Source organism: Gopherus evgoodei, chromosome 13 (assembly GCF_007399415.2).
Source record: "Gopherus evgoodei ecotype Sinaloan lineage chromosome 13, rGopEvg1_v1.p, whole genome shotgun sequence".
NCBI classification, from domain to species: Eukaryota; Metazoa; Chordata; order Testudines; family Testudinidae; genus Gopherus; species Gopherus evgoodei.
The window spans coordinates 31122530-31142033 of NC_044334.1; the positions used below are offsets into that span (position 1 = coordinate 31122530).

The 19504-nt window shown below is 46.9% G+C and overlaps 1 protein-coding gene across 10 annotated transcripts in view; it reads left to right on the forward strand.

Moving 5' to 3' along the window:
* Positions 1 to 19504, forward strand: part of NF2 (neurofibromin 2) — a 100620-nt gene that overhangs the window by 38124 nt on the left and 42992 nt on the right. For all 10 annotated transcript variants that reach the window (XM_030582321.1, XM_030582318.1, XM_030582320.1 and 7 more), the window contains 6 exons: positions 2990 to 3058; positions 4318 to 4400; positions 8720 to 8795; positions 9221 to 9355; positions 16010 to 16084; positions 17920 to 18033. In XM_030582321.1, the coding sequence (XP_030438181.1) occupies positions 2990 to 3058; positions 4318 to 4400; positions 8720 to 8795; positions 9221 to 9355; positions 16010 to 16084; positions 17920 to 18033 (552 nt within the window). The remainder of the gene's footprint in view (positions 1 to 2989; positions 3059 to 4317; positions 4401 to 8719; positions 8796 to 9220; positions 9356 to 16009; positions 16085 to 17919; positions 18034 to 19504) is intronic.

Below are 19504 nucleotides of genomic sequence, written 5' to 3' on the forward strand. Positions count from 1 at the left end.
GAGAGCTCTCTCTCCCATTGGAATAGAGTGTCTTCACCAGATGCGCTGCAGCAGTGCAGCATGTATGTATGTGTAGACAAGCCCACAGTGACTCTTCCAATCACAAAAATAGTAGAACTGTTGAGTAAACACTCTGTGCTGTTAGTTTCCCAGCCACTTCAGCTACAGTTCACGTGCTCAATGCCAGGCTGAAGTTAAGTAAGACATATGTGGTCTTTTCACTGTACCATCTCTCCTGCCCCAGCCACTTCTGCAGTTCCTCTGTTGACCACATGCTTATTAACACACTTTTGAATTGTGCTTGATGTTTAGTTGTTTGTAAAGTGCAGCATGGTTTTAAGCAGGGTTTCCTACCTGTGAGCTGTGATATTCTATGGAATCACAAGAGGGCAGCAAAAAATCCCCCTTGATTTTCAACATCTTAATCCCAGGGCTTCCATGACTGCTTCCTCTAGTGACCTCACCACTGTCATCTACTGGCTGAGCATTCCTGCAGTTGGGCTGGTGCTGGTCAGAGCTAGGAAGAGAGAAATTTTTGACTGCTGGTCTCTCACCTGATAAACTGTGGGACAGTGGCCTCTAGAGGTAGGGATGAAGCCACTAAAAGAGGCATTTCCCTAATGATCCGCTGTTTGTTGTAAGCAAGTGCTTAACAGTAGTGCAAACTGATGCATTTACATTTGATTTCACTGATTGACAAGTGCATATTTGTGTTACTGTTTTACCTTTATCTATAATAACAATGTAACCATCAGGGACATAAAATATGTCTTTAATTCCAAGAATGAACAAAGTAGTATTACAAATACTGTGAATTTTTCCCTCCAGTGTTGCTTTCAAATCACCTCCACCATTTTCAAATGTTGGTATAGTCTTCAGTTTCAAATAGTAAGCATTAGGACAGAATCTACTGGAAAAATACATCCCTGCTGAAAACAACAAAATCAGAGATTTTCCTATTTTTTTTCAATGTGATTCATTCAGACTCTAAGCCCGTTCAGCCTCTCTGATGTTGTAGGATTCCTGCAAGAGTTATTTTTTCCCTATTTGTTTTTATTTTTTCCTAAATAAATAATGCGTTGCATTTATATTCAAAATATTAATGTACACAGATTTATACAGTACGGTATAAACCAGATGTCTGAGTGATACAAAGACAATCTCAGAGTATAAACACAAATATTAATCATATAGTTCAATTAACAAGAACTAAACTGCCATGACAGTTTTTGAGTTATAATTGAATTGGAAGATTTTTTTAATGTTTGCCAAATCATTTGAACCAATATATCCTGCAGTATTTCGGCCATTTGTTGATTTTCATTTTTGAATAATTAATGTTCTCATCCAGAATTGCTCCCTGCACACACATTCCTTTGGATGTGGTGACATCCTTGACCGTACTAAAATCACATAATCCACGCACAGTCTTAGGTCCCCATGATAGATCACAACCTAAAATAATCATATTAATACTATTTATCATTTTTTTCCAGCCAGAAATAATTTATTTTCTGCCTGTCCAAGTTCATGGAGTTGTGTTGTCTCCCAGCTCCTGCATTTTTATTATTATTTCCCAGTTTGACGTGTTCAGTAGATCCGTATATGTAGCCTGTTTTTGAGAAGCACTGAGCACCTGCAGCTATGATTGAAGCCAGTGGGGAGTTGCCAGGTGCTCAGCACCTCTCAGGATCAGGCCAGTGGTATCTTTGTTGTATTAATTCATGTCTGTGTTGGCTCTAAATCAGTAATTCCATCCTTAATCTCCAATTGTGTGAGATGTTGACCATTTTGCTGTTGAGGGGTTATATGTACAGATTGTTGATTCTGAACTCTGGTGTTTGTTAGTATATGTCATCGCAGCTCAGGCATTAAATGGAGGCTGATTTGGAATGTCTCTTGTCTTCCTATTGTTGCTGTTTTTTATTATTTGTCTCTCTTGTAACAATTGCTACTGTTTGTTTTTTTCCAAGCAAGAAAGAGAGATGAAGGACATTTTCATCATGAAATGACTGACTTAGGGAAATGGTATCCTGTCTTTAATTGGATGATGCTGTATTGTGACTCTTGCATTGAGAGATGAATTAAAATCAAAGTATTTCCTGTACATATCACTTGTAAATCATCTCCTTTCAGTCAACTGACTCATTTCAGGCACTGTGACTTGGCCATTACGTGCCCTGCGAACTGTGCAGGAGGAATGTTGTTTCTCTCACACTGCAGAGATATTCAGCGTTTGAATCTTTAACTGATGCACTTTATATCTGAAGTGGTGGTTTTGCCAACTTCATTTTATATGAAGCTTGAAATAATTTATAATCTAAACTAGTGTGAATAATTGGGCACACTTTTCAAAAAAGAATAGTAAATTCGGTCAGAAAATAAGTAAGAGAACTTCTGGCAGTGGGACAAACTGTCTGAGAAGTGTCCCCAACTGTCCATTGAAATTTCTCTTTTAAAAAATTGTTCCTAATGTTAAATTTATTAAATAGGACACTGAGAGGTGACTGAAAGGGGGTGCCAGCTGCATCAAATGACTTGCTGCTCTTGGTCCATGCCACAAAAACCATTGATGCAACTGGACCCCTTGTGGACAGCCTCAGCTTAGAGGTCAAAGTCTGAATAGCTATGAAGAGCAAACTCCCCTCTTGCTGCTAGAAGGGGACCCAGGAGAACAGGGCTGAGGCCCATTGGTGGGAGTTGTTGAGGGGTGTTTGCTGTACTACTGTCCAGCTATTCTGGAGATGAAAGAAGGTAGTTGGTCTCCAGGCCTGCACCATACAGCAGCACTAACATCACAAAGAAAACATATGGGGCTGACACACTGGCCAATGTGTATTGTGTACTCTACTCTCACACAGTGGTTATTTTAAGGGTGTGTGATATTGAGTTCAAGTTCAAGAGTGTAGATGGTTTCTATCTTATCTTCAGACATAATTTCTGTGTGTTGTCGCCATCTCAAATATGCAGTGTTTGCGTTTCTTTTCAGTATGGTGATTACGATCCCACTGTTCATCAACGTGGCTTCTTAGCACAAGAGGAGTTACTTCCAAAACGGGTAAGGAGTTCAACCAGGCAGAATCCTAAATTTGTGGCAGGGTCTCTAGAACTTACTGGCATCTGCTGTAGAATATTCCTGTAGGACTACCTACAAAAGCCACAATGGTAAATTATTTTCTCCTGATCAAAGTTCCCTTATTGAGGCAAGTGATACAATGTGCCATGTCCTTTAGCCACAAATGGTCACCTGGTAAAGCTGTACCACAACAGCAGCCTGCTGTTGACACAACTTATACTGGCAGAAGGTATAGAAACACCACCCCCTCACCGAATGACATTAGCTATGCCAGCAGAAGAACTAATCTGTTGGCATAGAATCATAGAATACCAGGGTTGGAAGGGACCTCAGGAGGTCATGTAGTCCAACCCCCTACTCAAAGCAGGACTAATCTCCAGACAGATTTTTGCCCCAGATCCCTAAGTAGCCCCCTCAAGGATTGAACTCACAACCCTGGGTTTAGCAGGCCAATGCTCAAACCACTGAGCTATCCCTCCCCCTGCGTCTACACTGCAGGATTTGCTGGCATAGCTCTGGGTATGCTTGTGTTGCAGCGGGGAGCAAGCCTCCCAGCCTGTGTGGCCAGACTCTTGCTAGCGGGGCTTGAGTTGGAGCACTAAAAGTAGCAGTGTGGAGATTGTGGCTTGGGCTCTCAAGCCCACGTGACCATCGAGGCTTGAGAGCCTGAGCTCCAGTCCAAGCCACAGCATCCATGCTGCTGTTTTTAGCATGCTAGCATGAGCCCCACTAGGAAAAGTCTATCTCCCCAGGCAGGGAGGCTCCCTCCCAGCTGCAGTGTAGCTGTACTCTCTGTGGCTAGCAGGGGGACGTAGCTATACCCACAGAACTTTGTCGTGTAAACCTGGCCATACTGAATGAGGAAACCTTAATCTGTACCTAGAATATTTTAATAAATATGGAAGTGAATGTTTTCTGCCCACTGGCTTTTGCCAGAATAGCAGCTGTATTCTGCAGGTGTCCTGGTGTTGGCTTGGGGATGGCTGGAGTGTGGTGTGCTCAGAAAGGCTAACTGAGAGCTGATTAATGAGAGCATAGGGTTGATCTTAGCTTAGTCACGAGGGAGTTGGAAAGGCATATGAACTGGAGATTAGATGTTAGGGTTGGGATGGTGTATGTGAGGGGACAAGAAGGGCATTTTGAGCTTGAGGCTCCCTGTTTCTGGCTTATTCTTTAGGTGATGAGTCAAAGCCACAGGTAGGACACTGTGAGTTGAGGATTTCTCTGCCTGTCTTTCTTAGGTAATTAACCTGTACCAGATGACTCCAGAAATGTGGGAAGAAAGAATAACAGCCTGGTATGCAGAACATAGAGGCAGAGCAAGGTGAGTGTCTATTAAGTTGGGCAATTGACTGATGTGAATTCTCTAGCCCCTCTGTGAGCAGTCAGAGAGTGAATAGGGTCTCCAAGATCCCTAGCAGGCTATGGATGAGTTCTGCTAAAAGAGCACTTCTGGTAGGTCAAGCTCAGGTCTCTGCCAAATTCACAGCCATGAAAAATGCATCACGGACCGTGAAATATGATCTCTTCCCCTTCCCACCCTCATGAAATCGTGTCTTTTGTGTGCTTTTACCCTATACTGTATTATTCACTGTACAAGTGCTGGAGAAACTAACTAGGGGCCGTGCTCCTCTTGACCTGCTGCTTACAAACAGGTAAGAATTGGTAGAGGAAGTAGAAGTGGCAGCCTAGGCAGCCGTGACCATGAGATGGTTGAGTTCAGGAGCCTAACAAAAGGAAGAAAAGAGAGTAGCAAAATACGGACCCTGGACTTCAGAAAAGCAGACTTAGACTGCCTTTGGGAACTGATGAGCAGGATCCCCTGGGAAGCTAATATGAGGGGGCAAGGAGTCCAGGAGAGCTGGCTGTATTTTAAAGAAGCCTTATTGTGGGCACAGGAACAAACCATCTTGATGTGCAGAAAGAATAGCAAATATGGCAGGTGACCAGCTTGGCTTAACAGAGAAATCTACAGTGAGATTAAACACACAAAGGAAGCTTACAAGAAGTGGAAACTTGTACAGATGACTAGGAAGGAGTATAAAAATATTGCTCGAGCATTCAGGGGTGTAATCAGGAAGGCCAAAGCACAACTGAAGTTGCAGCTAGCAAGGGATGTGAAGGGTAACAAAGGTTTCTACAGGTATGTTAGCAGCAAGAAGGTGGTCAGGGAAAGTGTGGAACCCTTACTGAATGAGGGAGGCAACATAGTGACAGAGGATGTGGAAAAAGTGAAGTACTCAGTGCTTTTTTTTGCCTCGGTCTTCAGAGACAAGGTCAGCTCCCAGAGTGCTGCACTGGGCAGAACAGCATGGGGTGGAGGTGAGCAGTCTTCAGTGGGGAAAGAACAGGTTAAGGACTATTTAGAAAAGCTGAACAGGCACAGGTCTGTGGGTCCAGATCTAATGGTGCTGAGGGAGTTGCTGATGTGATTTGCAGAGCCTATGGCCATTATCTTTGAAAATTCATGGCGATTGGGAGAGGTCCTGGACGATTGGAAAAAGGCAAATATAGTGCCCATCTTTTAAAAAGGGAAGAAAGAGAACCCAGAGAACTACAGACCTGTCAAGCCTCATTTCAGTCCCTGGCAAAATCATGGAGCAGGTCCTCAAGGAATCCATTTTGCAGCACTTGGACAAGAGGAAGGTGATCAGGAACAGTCAACATGGATTCACCAAGGGCAGGTCATGTCTGACCAACCCGATTGCCTGCTATGATGAGATAACTGGCTCTGTTGCTATGGGGAAAAGCAGTGGATGTAATATATCTTGACTTTAGCAAAGCTTTTGATACGGTCTCCCACAGTATTCTTGCCAGCAAGTTAAAGTAGTGTGAATTTAGATGAATGGACTATAAGGTGGATAGAAAGCTGGCTAGATTGTCGGGCTCAATGAGTAGTGATCAACAGCTTGACATCTAGTTGCAGCCGGTATCAAGCAGAGTGCCCCAGGGGTTGATCCTGGGGCTAGTTTTGTTCAACATCTTTAATGATCAGGATGATGGGATGAATTGCACTCTTAGCAAGTTCGCAGATGACACTAAGATTGGGGGAGAGGTGTAGATACACTGGAGGGTAGGGATAGGATCCACAGTGACCTAGACAAATTGGAGGATTGGGCCAAAAGAAATCTGATGAGGTTCAACAAGGACAAGTGCAGAGTCCTCCACTTAGGACGGAAGAATCCCATGCACTGCTACAGGCTGGGGACCGACTGGCTAAGCAGCAGTTCTGCAGAAAAGGACCTGGGGATTACAGTGAACAAGAAGCTGGGTATGAGTCAACAGTGTGCCCTTGTTGCCAAGAAGGCCAATGTCATATTGGGCTGTATTAGCAGGAGCCTTGCCAGCAGATCGAGGGAAGTGATTATTCCCCTCCTGTTTGGCACTAGTGAGGCCACACCTGGAGTACTGCGTCCAGCTTTGCTCTCCGCACTACAAAGGGATGCGAGTCCAGCGGAGGGCAACGGAAATGATTAGGGGGAGGGGGCACATGATTTATGAGGAGAGGCTGAGGGAACTGGGATTATTTAGTCTACAGAAGAGTGAGGGGGGATTTGATAGCAGCCTTCAACTACCTGAAGGGGGATTTCAAAGAGGATGCAACGATGCTTTTCTTAGTGATGGCAGATGACAGAACAAGGAGCAATGGTCTCAAGTTGCAGTGGGGGAGGTCTCGGCTGGATATTAGGAAACACTATTTCACTAGGAGGGTGGAGAAGCACAGGAATGAGTTACCTAGGGAGGTGGTGGAATCTCCATCTTTAGAGGTTTTTAAGGCCCAGCTTGACAAAGCTCTGGCTGGGATGATTTAGTTGGGGTTAGTCCTGCTTTGGGCAGAGGGTTGGACTAGATGACCTCTTGAGGTCCCTTCCAATCCTAATATTCTGTGATTTCATGGGGGAAACCAGCGTTTTTCAGATTGAGCGTCCTGACCCAAAAGGGAGTTGCACGGGGGGTCATGAGGTTATTTTAGGCAGGGGTCACAGTATTGCCACCCTGGCTTCTGTGTTGCCTTCAGAGCTGGGTGGCCAGAAAATGGTGGCTGTTGGCCCGGCGCTGAGCTCTGAAAGCAGCACTCTACAAGTAGCAGCACAGAAGTCAGGATGACATGGTATGGTATTGCCGCCCTTACTTCTGTGCTGCCGCTTCCGAGCGGGGCGGCTGGAGAGTGGTGCCTGCTGACTGAGGGCTCGGCTCTGCACGCAGCAACACAGAAGTAAAGGTGGCAATAGCACACCATCCCATCCTTACTTCTGTGCTGCTGCTGGCACAGCTCTGCCTTCAGAGCTGGGCTCCTGGCCAGCAGCCGCTGCTCTCCAGCTGCCCTGCTCTGAAGGCAGCACTGTCACCAGCAGCAGTGCAGAAATAAGGGTAGAATTACAAACCCCCCCCCCCCCCACAATAACTTTTTGAGGCACCCTCACAACTCCTTTTTGCTTCAGGATCCCTACAATTCCAGCACAATGAAATTTCCCATTTAAATAGCTGAAAACATGAAATTTATTATTTTTAAAATCCTATGATTGTGAATTTGACCAAAATGGACCGTGAATTTGTTAGGGATCTATTCATGCTGGATAGTGAAAAGGAAGAGACTATGGAAGAATGATCTGAATTACAAATACTGTATTGTGGGCAGGGATAAAAGTATGAACAGTGGTGTTCTGGATCAGCCCTTTGGACCTGAAGTCAATTTAGCAAGGCAACCTCCCTCTTTCTAGGCTGCCAGCACAATGGAGATAATGCTCACAACAAAGAACGTGTCTACACAGTTTTTTGGCATTACAACTCTCTCAGCTAGATTGTTTGTTTTCTACCAAAATTGTTAAATCAGTACACCCTTAGTGTGGATACAGTTACATCTGTACAAGGCACCTACATAGCAATATAGATTATACCCTTTCCCCTACCAGAATAAGATATACCAGCGTACGCACCATTATATCAATAGAACTGCAGCAACGTGAGAGTGTTTGTACCATTGAAGTTATGAGTATGGCTAGTGTGGTACAATTTTGTAAGTAGACAAGTCCTAAAGGAGCAGTTGGAGAGAGCTTTTACCACTCCCAGTGCCCCCTGCTGGCCTGTCATAATGGTATGTTGAGATTTTAGTGGAGGCTCTGGAATGCCACTGCAGCAGGGCCATGCGTGTGGTAGGGTGTGGCATCACTCCTGCTGCTGAGCCACTGAAATGGCTTGAGATGGGAGTGATGCTCAATGGGCAGGAGAGAGAAATAAGAGTCTGGATTCGTGAGATTTCACTCACTTAATGATTCCTTGTACCACAAGCTAGTATGGGTAGTTATACCCTTACTGGACAATACACTTCTTCTTGGGGGTGAGCAAAAAGCAAGAGATGTCTGAAACACACGGCTGAGTATGTTCAAGGGATTGGGGTAGAGACGAGGCCTGAAACGTTGCATCCTCTGTGCTGTCATTAATAGGCATTAGGATGCAGGTAAGCTGCAAACTGGGATTTACTGGGGATCTTTATCGATTCTGCTAGTAAACAGGGACTTGACCCTTTCAATAGAGACAGTCCTGGCTCCAGTGCATTACATGCCTGCAAGGCTTAGAAGGCACCTGTTTCCTGCCCCCCCCCCCCCTTCCTGTCTGTAACTTTGGCCTGTATTTACCTGACAGAGATGAAGCTGAAATGGAATATTTGAAGATCGCTCAGGATTTGGAGATGTATGGAGTAAACTACTTTGCAATTAGGGTGAGTTCAGAGTTTGGGTCATGTTTTCAAGGCATCTTGAGTCCATTGTGTGTCTGGGGCAGGAGAAGAGGCATTTGAGAGGGATAATCCTAGTGTTAAAGGTCCCCTTGTCAACTTGTCTTGAGCCTACTGTGTGGAATTCAATGCTGCCTGCACTCCCGCAGTATTTTACCTGTGGGCGGGGGCAGGGAGGAGAAGGCAGTGGATAAGCTGCTGCCAGAAGCCTCCCAAAAGGATGAGTGAATGAGTCACTACTGCAGTGCATTATGCCTGGGAAGCAGGATCCCCTCTGGGATAGTTGGTGCTGCATCCCTGGTCAAGGCTGGATGAAACTAGTAGAATGTAACCATTTGTGTCAGATCCTCCTTAAATTTTCCTGCTTCAGATAGAAATGGTGTGTTCTGCTCTGTTCTTCCCTCCTGTAGAATAAGAAGGGCACTGAGCTGTTGCTTGGGGTTGATGCACTGGGGCTTCACATCTACGACCCAGAAAACCGACTGACCCCCAAAATCTCTTTTCCATGGAATGAGATCCGGAATATCTCTTACAGTGATAAGGAGGTAGGGCACCTTTTTATCCTATGTATAAATACCAATAGGAATGCAATAACAGATCAGAGAGACTTCTCTTATCTCCTGTTTCACGTGCACTTGCTCTCTCAGTCATACCAAAGCTGTCTGTCTTTCCAATAGAACCCTTAATACCCAGGCTTTTGTATGTTTTTTGAAAGCAGGCATTCCAGAGCTCAGCCCAGGAGCTATTTTTTTTTAGAGCTCTCTGTTTAACCATTTTAAAAAGAAAAATTACCCCTAGTGTGCACAGCTCAGCCAGCTGAAAGCTCAGAAGATGAGAATCTTGTCTTACTATGAATATGCCCTGGCATCGGGAAGTATAATTAAATGCATTCCTGGTAAGAAATGCTTTTGGCTCTCACTGCTTCATTATAGTACTCTGAGCTTCCGAATTTTCAGACTGCCAGGCTCAGTGCAACAGATTGAATCTTTTCTTGGTGTCAAGTAGTGTAGGCCCAACACCTATGGTCGATTTTTGATTATGTGAATAGGAATCAGGGTCAGTGCTACCATTTAGGCCAACTAGGCGGTTGCCTAGGGCACCAACATTTGGGGGCGCCAAAAAGTGGTGTCCCCAATTTTTTTTAAAGCCTTTCAGCGGCTGCTGCGCTGGGAGGGAGAGGGAGTCTGAGCCGCCGGCAGGCAGGCAGCCCAGGGCTTCCCCTGGGTCAGTGCACCGCTGCCGACAGGCAGCCCAGGGGTTCCCACAGCATGGCTTCTGGAGCAGAGGTGAGCTGGGATGGGTAGGTGCTGGATGGCTCCCCGGGGAGGGCGGGGGCTGCCATGGGGGGGCTTCTCAGGGCGGGGGGGGGGGCGCCTCAGGGCAGAGATGCCGCAGGGCTGGGGGGTGTAGGGCGCAAGATGGCAGTTTTGCCTAGGGCGCGAAACTTCCTTGCACTGGCCGTGTAGGAATGACTTCCTGAATAGTTGTAATCCAAACACCAGCACCACTAAGACTAGAATAAGGGCTTGGCTACACTTGCAAGTTACAGCGCAATAAAGGAACCATGGGCTCCCTAGCTCATTCCCCATCCACACTGGCAAGGCACGTAGAGCTCTCTGACTCCGCAGCTATAGCGCTGCTGGTACTCCACCTTGGTGAGTGGAATAACGTTTGCGGCGTCCCCCTGGAGCACTGTGGTGCCAGTGTGGATGACCTGTCCTGTTAATTCGCTCTGATCAGCCTCCAGAAGTGTCCCACAATGCCTGTTTTAGCCACTCTGGTCATCACTTTGAACTCTACTGCCCTGCCCTCAGGTGACCAACCATCAGACCTGCTCTTTAAATTCTGTGGGAATTTTGAAAATCCCCTTCCTGTTTGCTCAGCCACATGTGGAGTGCTCTCAGCGAATCTTTCCAGGTGACCATGCCTCCACGTGCCAGGTGATCCCCAAGTGGAGCAATGGTGAGGTGCTGGACCTCATCAGTGTTTTGAGGAGAGGAAGCTGTCCAGTCCCAGCTGCGCTATAGCGGAATTACAATACCTTTGGGCAGATATCAAGGGACATGATAGAAAGAGCCATGACTGGGATGCTCTGCAGTGCAAGGCTAAAGTAAAGAAGCTGTGGAATGCCTACCGCAAAGCCTGTGAGGCAAACAAGTGCTCCCATGCTGCCCCCGTGACCACCTGTTTCTACAAAGAGCTGAACGTGATACTTGGGGGCGACCCGACCTCCACTCTGAGTACCACCATGGACACTTCAGAGCCCAGTTCAACAAGGCAGGAGGAGGAGGAGGAGGAGCAAAGCGGGAGCAAGTGTGCTGAGGCAGAGGAAAGCACCCCAGAATCCCTAGATGCATGCAGCCAGGAGCTGTTCTCAAGCCAGGAGGAAGGTAGCCAGTCACGGCAGCCGGTGCTTGGGGAAGGACAAACACCAGAAGAGATTCCTGGTAAGCAGCTTTTTATTTTGGGAAGGAAGTTACAAGGTGGAGGCTCTTGGGGCGAGGCGGATTAGGTCTGCATGCATGCCTAGACAGGGTGCTGATGTGCTCTCACATCACGGTAATCGGCCTCAGTGATTTCTTCAAAGGTCTCATCCAAAACTTGGGCAATCCACTTGTGCAGGTTTCTCGGGAGAGCCACTGTGGTCCTTGTCCCAGTAAGGCGAACTTGTCTGTGCCGCTGTGCTGTGAAGGGGGGAGACCATTGCTGCACACAGGCAAACTGCATATGGGCTGGGACAGAAGCTGCATTGCAGTAGAAGACCCTCCCTTGCTTCCTGGAAAATGTGAAGACAGTGTTCAGTATAGGGGCCCCCTGCTGCTGTTGGCTCTCCCCATGGCACAGAAACCCGGAGAACAGTACAGCCATGAAACAATAAGTCATGCTTGACCCTGTGCTTACCATTTTGGGGCTCCCATGGATTTGTGTGTGCTTGCTTTGGGATGGGCAAATCATGCTATTGCGTAGACTGTTCTTGCCCTTAAGTACAGAGGAATCATTGCTCTGTCAGGTGTGAACAATGCTGCCTCTGTAAAGTGTTACATTTTGCCTTTACAGATGCAACCTTGAGATCTCAGCTGTCCATGTTATCACTGGCCAAAAGACTCCGAAGAATCAGAAAGAGGCCACGTAGAAGCAAGGAAGACATGTTGCATGAAGTAATGCAGCATTCAAGTAATGAAAATCAAAAAGTGCAGGAGTGGCTGGAGAGTGAAAGGAGGATTCACCAGCAGAACGAGGAGTGCTGGCATAAAAGTGTGCTGCTCTGGCAGAAAAGCATGGATCGGCTGATAAGCATAATGGAGTACCAAGCAGACTCTATCCAGGCACCCGTAGCCATGCAGGCAGAACACTACTGCGCCCCCTACTTCCCCCCACAGCCCTTGTCCCAAACTTTCCCTTGTGCCCCCATTTCACCTCCAACCCACTTTCCCCAACATCTGGGGTTCTTACTGTCACCAGCTGCCTCCAACACCTGTAGCTTCACGACCCAGACCTGAAAACTATGACCCTTACCCACTGCACTCAACCCCCATCACCATGCAGTACAGCCATCCTGAAGTGCAGCACTCATTGCACAGCACTCCAGACAGGACATATGCAAATCTGTGATCGTACCGTTCCCCACTCCATCCCCTTGCCTTTTCTGTTTCCCAAGCAGTTTTGTTTCTTTTTAATAAATAAATGGATTTTTTGACTTTGAAAACATTCATTATTATTGCATAAAGTAAAAGATGCAGTAAGTAAAAGGTTTCTAGCCCAGGAAAGAAACAGGCACTGCAAGTCAGCGTAGCAAACACAGATTCCTACTAACATTGGAACCACTGTACTTCACTCCCGTGCAGGGCACCAGACATTACTGGTGGCTTTCAGCCTCAAATTGCTCCCTCAAGGTATCCCTAATCCTTGTTGTCCCGCGCTGGGCCCCTCTAATAGCCCTGCTCTCTGGCTGTTTAGATTCAGCCTCCAGATGTGTGCGTGAGTAAATCGTTCACCCTTCCCTTCACAAATGTTATGGAGGGTACAGCACGTGGATATAACCGCGGGGATGCTGTCATCGGCCAGGTCCAGCTTCCTATGCAGAGAGAGCCAGTGGCCCTTTAAACAGCTAGAAGCACACTCCACAGTCATTCTGCACCAGCTCAGCCTGTTGAACCACTCCTTGCTACTGTCAAGGCTCCCTATGTAGGGTTTCATGAGCCACGGCATTAAAGGGTAAGTGAGGTCTCCAAGGATGAATGATTTCCCCTACAGTGATCTTCTGGTCTGGGAAAAAAGTACCAGCTTGCAGCTTCCAGAACAGGCCAAAAGATGCGTGTGTCATGCACCGTTCCGGGCCAGCCTGCGTTAATATTAATGAAATGCCCATGGTGATCCACAAGTGCTTGGAGAACCATAGAGAAATACCCCTTCTGATTAATGAACTCAGAGGCTAGGTGGGCTGGTGCCAGAATTGGAATATGCATGACATCTATTGCCCCTCCACAGTTAGGGAAACCCATTTGTACAAAGCCATCCACAATGTCCTGCATTTTACCCAGAGTCACGGTTCTTCTGAGCACGATGCGATTAATGGCCCTGCAAACTTGCATCAACACGATTTCAACGATTGACTTTCCTACTCCAAACTGGTTAGCGACCGATCGGTAGCTGTCTGGAGTTGCCAGCTTCCAGATTGCAATAGCCACCCGCTTCTCCACCGTCAGGGCAGCTCTCAATCTCACATCCTTGCGCCGCAGGGTGGGGGCGAACTCCTCACATTGTCTCATGAAAGTAGCCTTTTCTCATCCGAAAACTGCAGCCACTGCTCATCATCCCAGACTTGCATGACGATTTGATCCCACCACTCAGTGCTTGTTTCTCAAGCCCAAAGGTGGCGTTTCACGTTGCTGATCACGTCCATGAATGCCACAAGCAGTCGTGTCGTATGTGTTACTCGAGTCGAAATCCTCGTCGGAGCCCTCACTGTCACTTTGGATCCTAAGAAATAACTCGACTACCAAACGTGACGTGCTGGCAAGACTCGACAGCATACTCAGCAGTTCAGGCTGTATTCCCACAGACCAAAAAGGAAGACCGAGCACACAGTACAAAAAACATTGAAAGATGGTGCCAAACGTGGATGGAAGCACAGGGAATGCTGGGATGCGAACCGATATGTCATGGGGTGTTGGGACAGGACACAGAATGCCCTGCTCCCTTCCCATAAGCCACAGCGCCAGAATGGGAAGAGGTGCTCTGTGGGATGGCTGTCCATAATGCACCGCTTCCAATGCTGCTGCAACTGCCACAAATGTGGCCACACCAGTGCACAAGCAGCTGTCAGTGTGGTCACACGCTCTCCGAAGGTGGATTTAAGTCTCAGCACTCTACATCTGCAAGTGTAGCCAGGCCGTAAGGAGGTAAAACTGACTATAGAAAGTGAAAATGGCCAATTCCCTGTTCAGCCTCAGGTAATTGCACAAAGGAAACTAGCTACCTTCAGGATAGGTAAACAAATTAGCTGTTTAATTTCTGTTTTATTTTTAATTTAAAGATATTTGAGGGCAAAAAGCTATAGATTTCTCACTTCAGCTGAGTTTATGCGTGATTTTCTTAAGTGATAAGCGCATAATTTAATCTCTTTTTTTTTTAAGAATTAAAATTAAAGCTCTCCATAATGTAGAACAACAGCCCAAGCACAACAGTTTTTTTTCTTTTCCCAAGACTCTTTTCTGCCCATACCCAGGTCAGTTCAGTGCAAGCTCCCTGATCATGCGTTACTCTAGGACTCTGAGGCTGAAGCAGCTGCAAGTAGGCCTTGGCTTAATAGATCTTTCTCCTGGGGGAAGGCACTGTCATCTTCTATTATGTCAACAATCCTTGTAATAAAATGACCACAAACTGATCTGACATGATAGTAAGCAGGCTTAATAGCAGTGAATGACAGCTATATTGACACAGTGGAGGTATTTAATCTATTTTAACAATGATCAACTGTGTATGTGGAACTGATATTACTCTGGAACCTGGAGTAGAGGGTGGGCCTGGGTTTCCCCCAAACCTCCCAACTCCTGATCTAACAGAGGAGGTTCCACCAGAGGGGAAGGTCTCTGGGCTGTTCCCTGACCCACATGGTGGATCAGCAGAAACTGTGGGGATTGTTCTTACTCTTTTTTTCCCCATACTGGCCAGTGATGAGGTTATCTGAGCGAATAGCAGATTTGAGCCATGAAAGTGGCCAAACCGAGGGCTACTGAGAATCTCTGAGGCAAGCAAAATCCACCAATAAGCGCAGGACCCACCAAGGTAGAGGAGGAACTTTATCACTAATATATCTATAAATAAAAAACATAGACTCTGTTGGAGTTAAAATCCAAATAAATTTATGCACATCAGCCTATGTGAAAGACTGTTTGCCAACGCCGTTTACCTAGAGCAGCACCGGGGTGGCAGTGGCACACACCAGGGCCAGGGCAGGCTCTCTGTATGCCTGCCCTGGCCCCATGCTGTGCTGCTCCAGGAAGCGCTGTGGCACCTGGGGGAGGAGGGGCAGAGGGCTCCACATGCGCTGCCCTTGCTGCCCCTCCAGGTACATCCCCTGAAGCTCCCATTGGCCACGGTTCCCTGTTCCCAGCCAATGGGAGCCTTCGGGGGATGTACCAGGGCTGCAGGGAAGTGGCGGTGGCTGTTTCTGAGAGATGTGGGGACCGCGGTGCTACGGGAGGCAATCCCACGGGCCGGGTCCAAAGCCCTGATGGGCTGGATCCGGCCCATGTGTTGTTGTTTGCCCACCCCTGCTCTACTCTGATGGGTCACAATTGTTTTTAATCCTCCCTGTTCCTAGTTCCCCATAGCCTGCTGGACAGAAGCACCTCGTCTTTGGTTGGAAGGGTGGGTAAACAACCCCATCCAAGACCTGTGAGTTGGTCATCAGAGAGCACTTGCTGAGCAGACAGGAATCACTCTCTCCTCTTGCAGCTTAAGGACATTGCTTCTGCAAGCACTTGAGCTTTCATGATGAGGAACAGCAGTTCTTGATTGCTTTTGATCCTAGCTGGCCTGTTTGGCAGGAAGCCAGGAGGACTGCTCTCAGGCTTGTTTATCCAGTACTCCATTGACCTGCTCTTAGCCAGCATGCTGTGAAATTCTTTCTGCTACCCTGTTTTGTTCTAGGCTCTGAGTTTGATAACTTTTTTTTTCTTTTTCTCTCTTTTCAGTTTACAATAAAGCCACTGGACAAAAAGATCGATGTTTTTAAATTCAATTCATCAAAGCTGCGTGTGAATAAGCTGGTAAGTTCACAGGCACAGTGATTTTATTGTCTGCAGCAGTGGCTCTTGAGGAAGTCTCTATAGAAAATGTGAGGCAATGTTCTTTCAGGGTTTTCCTTATTCACATATCTTGACTACTGTCAGAGGTAACACACCTGACTTGAGGGACTGCAGGTCTGATCCAATGTTTTGGATCCAATCAAGAATGTATGGCCTCTGAGAGAGAGTGGGGGAAGAGTCAAGCTCCTTCATGGAATTTCTCCCCATCTCTTCCATTGATCCCCTTTTTTGAGCCTTTTGGTTACATCTGCCCTGCACTGTAAATAAAACATTCTTCTCATCTCCTTCATTCCCCGAATGTCTTTTTGCTTCTCCTGGGCTTCCCCTGCTACTCTGCTGATTTGTTTCAGGATGATTGCAGTGTCTAATAGAAAACACTAACTGGTCTGTGCTCACTTAGTAGTGAGCTTCTATCGGGACACATCCCTTGAGTCATGACAAGTGGTTGTCTGAAAAGAGGAGGTTAACTCGGATCCACTGCATTCATCTTACATATGGCCATTTATGCAAGATGAGAAAAAGAAGTTACTCACTTTAGACATTTGTGTCTGTTTTGACTCTGAAGTTTACAGCCGGAAAACCACATCATAAATATAAAAGCAGCAAAGAATCCTGTGGCACCTTATAGACTAACAGACGTTTTGGAGCATGAGCTTTTGTGGGTGAATACCCACTTCCTCAGATGCATGTATCTGAGGAAGTGGGTATTCACCCACGAAAGCTCATGCTCCAAAACGTCTGTTAGTCTATAAGGTGCCACAGGATTCTTTGCTGCTTTTACAGATCCAGACTAACACGGCTACCCCTCTGATACTTGACATCATAAATCTAGAGCCAGATTTTCGAAATTGGTCGGTAGCCAACAGTGCTTGTTGAGGCATCCAGACTAGTGACCAGACTTTCAACAGCACTCTGCATCAGGAGAACAATAAGAGCTGCTGGCTCTTGAAAGTCTGACCCAGAATCTGTAATACCCATTACTCTGCTGCTCTCTCTAGAGGAGTATATTTTGGGTTCTTTTGTGGGTAGGCAGAGGGATTTCTGTCCTGACTCTGCCAACATAGTCTGCCCTCCACCTAGTCTCAGGAAAGGTACTGTTACCTTAGCAAGGCAGGGCCTAATCCTTGGGCCTTATACTTACTGGACTCTCCTCAGTCTCACAATGGTATAGCTCCACTGACTTCACAGTACTGAGATGAGTCTGAGGGAGGTTATAGAGGTTTCACCTACCCCTTAGCTTTTTCCTCCCATTCTTCCCGCCACTGTCAGTTTCAGATCCTCCTCCTCCTCTGCCCCAAGGACTAGAATCAACTGCATTACTCTACAAGCTGTGCAACAGGCATGGCTGAAGGCTTCCAAGGCTGTGATCCTGCCCCAGGCTGGGCAGAGTAAGTGGGTTGAATGCTGTGCATCGGGTAGCCTTTTTGTCTTTTCATCCCCCCCTCCTTCCCGAAACTGAAGCTATATTTCTTACGGCACTGTAAACCTCATCCCATAGTGCTCCTTGAACCTGTATGAGGGTTGTGATCCAGCACATAGGAAAATGCATTGAGATGTAGAAGACCTGGGTTCCATTCCTGAGGGTAACTCACTCCACCTTTCTGAGCCTTGGTTTCCCCATCTGTAAAATGGGGATAATGATACTTTGTAAAGTGCTTTCAGATCTATGGATGAAGGTGCTATATGAGCACTAAGTATTAACTCTGGTCTATGTGGTGGCATACAGATCATGTCATCCAAGTATGTCTGTATGTTCATTTCTTTCCTTTCTTCCCCCTTATCTTTGGTTGGGACAGATTCTTCAGCTGTGTATTGGAAACCATGATCTGTTCATGAGGAGGAGGAAGGCAGACTCACTGGAGGTCCAGCAGATGAAAGCACAGGCCAGGGAGGAGAAGGCCAGAAAGCAGGTGAGAGAGACACCTTGTAGTACAACCCAGCTGTGAGCCAAAATCAGAAATATAACTATACTAGGAGGGAACAGAATATTACAAACCACCAGCACTAGGTACGCAAGGCAGGCCCTGCTGAACTGCTCATCTCTCGTAGCCTGCCCTGTTATTACCTGTAGTTCTTACTCTTCGATATATGGACTGATGGCAAAATGGTTGACAGGTCACCAGACTACAGGCTTGGGGGTATAAGTGGGTGGGGAAAAGGATAACCTGTGCGCATGGTACATATGTTTGCATCCATCCCTACCTAGTCCTGTTGCAGGAAAGTTGTACTGTCTTGAGGAAGTTGATTGTAATTAAGGCAGGAGTTGTGCTTTGCCATTGCACTGTGCTCTCATTTCCTAATTAGATGGTGATGGAATGAGTGCTGGCATTTTGGGGCCTGCAGCCTGCATGCTGATTTGATCCTGGCCTCTATCCGCCACAGGTCAGGCAGCAGGAACGACATGTCACAGGCAGCAGCTTGTAGCCAATGAGCATATATCAGCAAATTGGATTGTATAAATCATTGTTTTCTGTTCATAGATCTTTTCTACTCATTGAAACCCACACAGCTAATCTGAGTGCTGCTGCTTAGAATATAAATGCTCATTTCTGAATAAGCCACTAGATAGCAGCAGTATCAGCCAGCTGTACCAAGAGACTTTAAATGCAGATGTACTGCTCTTGGGCTAGGTCTACACTGGGCAGGGGAGTCGACCTAAGATATGAATAGTGTAGCTGAAGTTGGCGTATCTTTGGTCGATTTACCTGGCCGTGAGGACGGCGGCAAGTCAACTACTACTGCTCCCCTGTCAACTTTGCTTCCACTGCTCACCACAGTGGAGTTCCGGAGTTGATGGCAGAGCTATCGGGGATCGATTTTATCGTGTCTACACCAGACGCGATAAATCAATCCCCAATAGATGGATTACTACCTGCCGATCTGGCAGGTACTGTAGACGTACCCTTGGATTCAGACATATCTGCTGAGATTTATTGCACAGGATTGGGGGTTAGAACTGAGTCCCTTGCCCAACCAGGAGACCTGTGTCCAGTTCTCCTTTTTTCAGCTTCCTATGTTCAGAGAGGCTCAGAGCATGGCAAGGGCAGCACTCTCGTCTTTGGTTGGGAGGAGAGACTACTTGCATCTAACCTAGGTGCCTCTGGCCAGTATAGGAATGGTGTTGGCAGACTAAAAGGAACCCCAAGCAGTCCTCCTGGAGGTTGAGGATGATGAGTGACCTGGAATCTTCAGGAGTTAGCGGGGAAGAGGGCACTGTTTGGAATTTGATGGGCTCTTTGAGGGATATGAAGGACCTGTCTAAATGAAGCCAGGAAGAACTGAGAAGCCTGAGTGACTGCCTGGTAGGGGTCTAGGGGCTTTGGAAGAGTTACTAGGGAAGTGACCACCTGTCTCTGGAGGTAGGGGATGGGTACACATTTA